General features: G+C 34.6%; 1 protein-coding gene across 2 annotated transcripts in view; it reads left to right on the top strand.

The window, feature by feature from the left end:
* SGCZ (sarcoglycan zeta) overlaps positions 1-6,000 on the top strand; it is a 933,024-nt gene that overhangs the window by 763,603 nt on the left and 163,421 nt on the right. For both annotated transcript variants that reach the window (XM_024131476.2, XM_055081217.1), the window contains one exon: positions 4,747-4,848. In XM_024131476.2, coding sequence (XP_023987244.1) covers positions 4,747-4,848 — 102 coding nt within the window. The remainder of the gene's footprint in view (positions 1-4,746; positions 4,849-6,000) is intronic.

Raw genomic sequence — 6,000 nt, 5'->3', positions numbered from 1 at the left:
AGAAAATTGAAATCATATCAAGTATCTTTTCCGACCACAACGCTATGAGACTAGATATCAATTACAGGAAAAAAATCTGTAAAAAATACAAACACATGGAGGCTAAACAATACACTACTTATAACCAAGAGATCACTGAAGAAATCAAAGAGGAAATCAAAAAATACCTAGAAACAAATGACAATGAATACATGACAACTCACAACCTATGGGATGCAGCAAAAGCAGTTCTAACAGGGAGTTTATAACAATACAATCCTACCTTTAAGAAAGAAGAAACATCTCAAATAAACAACCTAACCTTACACCTAAAGCAATTAGAAAAAGAAGAACAACTCAGAAATAAATGAAAAAGAAATGAGGGAAACAATAGCAGAGATCAATAAAACTAAAAGCTGGTTCTTTGAGAAGATAAGCAAAATTGATAAACCATTAGCCAGACTCATAAAGAAAAAAAGGGAGAAGACTCAAATCAATAGAATTAGAAATGAAGAAGGAGCAGTAACAACTGACAATGCAGAAATACAAAGGATCATGAGAGATTACTACAAGCAACTATATGCCAATAAAATGGACAACCTGGAAGAAATCGACAAATTCTTAGAAATGCACAACCTTCCAAGACTGAACCAGGAAGAACTAGAAAATATGAACAGACCAATCACAAGCACTGAAATTGAAACTGTGATTAAAAATTTCCAACAAACAAAAGCCCAGGACCAGATGGCTTCACAGGCGAATTATATCAAATATTTAGAGAAGAGCTAACACCTATTCTCCTCAAACTCTTCCAAAATATAGTAGAGGGAGGAACACTCCCAAACTAATTCTACAAGTCCACCATCGCCCTGTTACGAAAATCAGACAAAGATGTCACAAAGAAAGAAAACTACGGGCCAATATCACTGATGAACATAGATGCAAAAATCTTCAACAAAATACTAGCAAACACAATCCAGCAGTACCTTAAAAGGATCATAAACGATGATCAAGTGGGATTTTTACCAGGAATGCAAGGATTCTTCAATATATGCAAATGAATCAATGTGATACATTATATTAAAAAATTGAAGGTGAAAAACCATATGATCATTTCAATAGATGCAGAAAAAGCTTTCGACATAATTCACCACCCATTTATGATAAAAAAAAAAACCCTCCAGAAAGTAGGCATAGAGGGAACTTACCTCAGCATAATAAAGGCCATATATGACAAACCCACAGCCAACATTGTCCTCAATGGTGAAAAACTGAAACCATTTCCACTAAGATCAGGAACAAGAAAACTTGCCCACTCTCACCACTATTATTCAACATAGTTTTGGAAGTTTTAGCCACAGCAATCAGAGAAGTAAAGGAAATAAAAGGAATCCAAATCGAAAAGAAGAAGTAAAGCTGTGAATGGAATACTATTCAGCCGTAAAAAGAAACGAAATTATTTGTAGTGAGGTGGATGGACCTAGAGTCTGTCATACAGAGTGAAGTAAGTTCAGAAAGAGAAAAACAAATACCTATGCTAGCCCATATATATGGAATCTAAAAAAAAAAAACAAATATGGTCATGAAGAACGTAGGGGCAAGACGGGAATAAAGACACCGACCTACTAGAGATTGGACTTGATGATACGGGGATGGGGAAGGGTGAGCTGGGACAAAGTGAGAGAATGGCATGGACATACATACACTACCAAATGTGAAATAGATAGCTAGTGGGAAGCAGCCGCATAGCACAGGGAGATCAGCTCAGTGCTTTGTGACCACCTAAAGGGGTGGGATAGGGAGGGTGGGAGGGAGGGAGACGCAAGAGGGAAGAGATATGGGAATATATGTTTATGTATAGCTGATTCAATTTGTTATAAAGCAGAAAGTAACACACCATTGTAAAGCAATTATACTCCAATAAAGATGTTTAAAAATTTTTTTAATTAAATAAATGGAATATAACTGTATATATGCTGCCACATTTTATGTTATATAGAAAATATACGAAGAAAACACTGAGCTTAAGAATCAAAACTTTCCAAAATTGAATATGCATATAGCATAGGTAATATCACATTTAACTTTGGATGTCCAATTCTTTTATTTTTAGCCATCTTATAAAAACATTTTTTAAGATTAATATTGAACTGGGAATTACATTCATGATAGAATTTGTTTCTATTTCCTTGAGATAGTCTAATATTTGCCTTAAACCTTTGCAAAGCAACTCCATGGAGAGCACTTCAGAACATTTCCTTCAGGCAGGCATTTAAGAATATATATGGACAGTCAGTATGTGAGATTTAGTCAAGAAAATCCCCCTGAAACAAAATAATATTTTAAAGCCACACATTTACATGTACTATTATTCTAGGCTCTGTGAAATATACAGGGTTCTGTCTCCAGTCTACATCTGCAGCCACTGCTCAGGTGTTCTCTGGACCTCATCATGTCTGGAAATGTTCTCACTTTCAAGATCTCAAAATCTGAGTTTCCATTTTCTGATGATAAACCTGTCTTAGCATTTCTCATATTTTTTTAACTCCTGTTGAACTTGATCATTATTTTATCATCTGTTGCTATTCTTTACCCTGTGCCATTTTTGCAGCCGGACACTGCTGTTCTGGCTTTACATGTCTCTATCCAACAAGAAAAAAATAATAGCCATTTAAGGGGCATCATTTTTTTGTTACTTTAGAACACCACGTTCCTGTGACTTTCTGCCACTCCTGTCTAGTAAATCCTCAGTTTTGAATCTCTCTCACTGTTAATTCTGCCTGATTCTGTTGCATAATGTTGCAAAACAAATTAGAGCCAGTGAATGAGAGACCCTGTAATTAATGTCTACATCAGAGACACTTCAGTTTCAAAAGTGTGAGAGGATATTATAAAGGTGGTATAAACTAGCTCTGTCTGAGAGAAAAAAAAGTAGGCCTATTTTCCCATCAGAGTTTGTCTTCAGGGATGCTTGCAATTTTCTTATTTTTAAAAAATTTTAGGCATTTCCAGTGTCAGCTTTAAGTTTAAGCTGACAAGAAGTTCAAGCTCAAGAAGTGAATTCCTCTGTCTCATCCCAAATTCAGTTCAACCAGAATCAATTCCTTTCTCCTTCCATGAGAAGACTGAGATCTCAGCACCTCAAAATATTTCTCTCTCTCTTCTTAGTCCTTTTCTTTGTCTGAGTTTTACAAAAAGTTCTTCAGTTCTTACTCAAAATTCTATTCATTGTTCTACTACTTCTTTGGCTTTCTTTTGAGGTCAGAGCAGAGGGTTGAGGCTGGCTATCATAATCTCTTGCCTTTCCTCTTCTACTAAGCCCAGCCTCCCTGGAGGTAGAAAATATGTCTTTCCAACCCCCAGACCTAGGCGTTATCTAGGAGTCCCTCTTTGGTTTTATATACATTTTTTCCACACAGGACTTGCTCATCCATCATGATAGATTCAAGCGAGACTTAAGCAACTGTCACACCCCAGCCTGCTTTCTACAGATGTGTTGGTTGATGGATAAAATTCTGATTTTTTCCAGTGTTGCTACTGGAAGTAGTTAGAAAGTCCAAAGTTAGAAAGTTCAAAGCTGAACTTATTTTTGTCATTGAGCCTACAAATTTTACTAGTCCAAGTGTAAAAATCACTACATGTCCTTATATAGTCATAGTTGTGAAACCTTGGGTCAGTCGTAAATGGCCCTCTTTTCAGTATCTCCAGATAAAATTAGTCCCCAGGTCTTGAAGGCTGCTCTTCCACCACACTTCTCACACTTCCTACCAAGTTGTGCGTTATCGTTGATACTCTGTTAGGTAGCGCCACATAGTACTTCTACCAGCTTAATCTTAAAGCGTAACTCTGGTCATTTGAAGCCACTGAGCTATTCGAGAACTTTTTACATTCCTTCTCTTGGATGCTGTTGTACGTACAGACCCCTTAGTTTGCATTCATGGCTTTTCTTTCTCTGGCCTCAAAACATACTCCCAGTTGTTTTTGCTCACAATATTCCATTATCCAGTTTGGATGGCATGCTATTTCCTAATTGCAACCAGAATGGTCATTTTGTTCCTCCCTCTAGGGACATCTTCTGTTGAAACTCCATATTCTTAAGGCCTTTATCGTAGTGAGTATCTTCCATGAGAAATGGTTTACTCTCCAACCAGATGTGAATTCTCCTTTCTTTAATTCCCATGTTCTTACTATTTTTACTTTTCGTCTCATAAATATTATTTGTGTACTGTTTTATCCTCCTCATAGAGTATTATTTTCTAAAGAAAAGAATGTATGATTAACCTATGGTTAAAACACTGGGACACCATTCTTACTTACACTAGTCAATCATTTATTGCTTGTACAAATGTGACTATTTGATTGTAGTAGAAATATGTGTGTAACTGTCATGTAAAAATAATATTAGATCTCTCTGCAAACTTGTTTTCAATAATCAGGTAGTAAGTATCATTTTACCTAATAAATAGTTAAAAGGATTGATGCATGAAGAAAATACAGGATTTATTCACAGGATGAGTCCAAGTCTCTGTTAGAACTTGAAAGAGATACTAGGTCCTTTATACTCCTCTTTCCCTGTTCATTTTAAACAGAGCCCACCATATGCATGCAAACTGCTGCAATCATTCATTAAGTAGATTCAACCTCTCATTTTCCGTAAATCATCGCTGATTTGAGCTTACTGTTTTCTCAACTTAGGCCTAAGAAAATTATGGCCAGTTATTCATTCTCTAATTAACCTAAAAGTGAACTATATTTCATTGCTTGTAGGATGGTATGGGAAATCTGAGAGTCACCAAGAAGGGAATCCGACTTGAAGGTATATCTGAGTTTCTACTTCCATTGTATGTGAAAGAAATTCATTCCCGAAAGGTATGTGATACTGGCTTTGGCTTACTGTAAAAGATAATTTAGAGGTTATGTTTTAGCTTAAAATAGGAGGACAGATACCCCTTATCTCTTCAGTATGCATTTAGTTATTTTAAGCTAAAGACTTAATTGAAGAAATCAAAACAATGAAACAATTGAAAAACCAGTGGAGAAGTTAGTTTCAAACTGACAAATTAGAGAGCCATTTTGAATTAAACTGCAGTGTTGCTTTTGTTAGTCTATAAAATATGCCCCTGTGTTTTCAATGGACCTTAAAAATCCAGTTATATTAATTCCAAAAGGGGCATTTAACATATTTTGAGTAATTTCTGCAAGAACCTTGACTTGAATAAATGATATTAATTCAATGTATTTTACATCTTTTCAGCTTTAACGGACATGCATTTTCTAAAAGAGGTGACAAAAAGTCTTAGTACAGAAATTAACTTTATTTCTGGATGTACATTATTTAAAACCAGTAAGAATATTTATTCTTTCAAGTGTATGTGTGTATGTGTGTGTACTATTTGTGTTTTATCACCTGGCAGCATGCTAAAAATCAAAACATTATAGCTTAGACATTGTTCATTTTGGCTTAAGTGTGTTATTTCTCAGAAGGTAGTATCTTTGGTACATCAGAATCTCACTAGACTCTTTCAAATGTAATAGGCTTTCCCCTGGGATATGTGTGTATGTGTGGAAATAAATTTAGTTAAACAGAATAATTAGAAAGATTGTTATATAAAATGTGGAAAGATTACTAACCTTATTTCATAAATATGAAAGTGTATTTTAGACTAGAATATTTTAATATTAGCAGTATTTTAGCAAATGAGTTGCATAGTAAGCCAAAATTTTATAATTTGCTTCTAGGCTATTTTTCCCTTAAATATCAAAGTGAACACAGAACAAAGGATTCTTTTTCATAAAAATTCTAATTAGGATAATTATATTATGTTTAAATTTTATTTTGTTATGTGTGAACTTGCAGAGCTTCCTAATATACTATATTGACTGCTACTCTGGGTACTGGAAATTTTTTATTAAGATTACTTTCTGGATTTTGGTCAGAGAATAAATAATACAATAGACACATGTATGAACACCTGACCTTACTGATTAAACTATCAAAACTAATTAAACTTAAAATTAAAA

This window comes from Physeter macrocephalus, chromosome 20, assembly GCF_002837175.3.
Source record: "Physeter macrocephalus isolate SW-GA chromosome 20, ASM283717v5, whole genome shotgun sequence".
In the NCBI taxonomy this organism is placed as follows: Eukaryota; Metazoa; Chordata; class Mammalia; order Artiodactyla; family Physeteridae; genus Physeter; species Physeter macrocephalus.
This window is presented reverse-complemented; position numbering and strand designations above follow the sequence as displayed.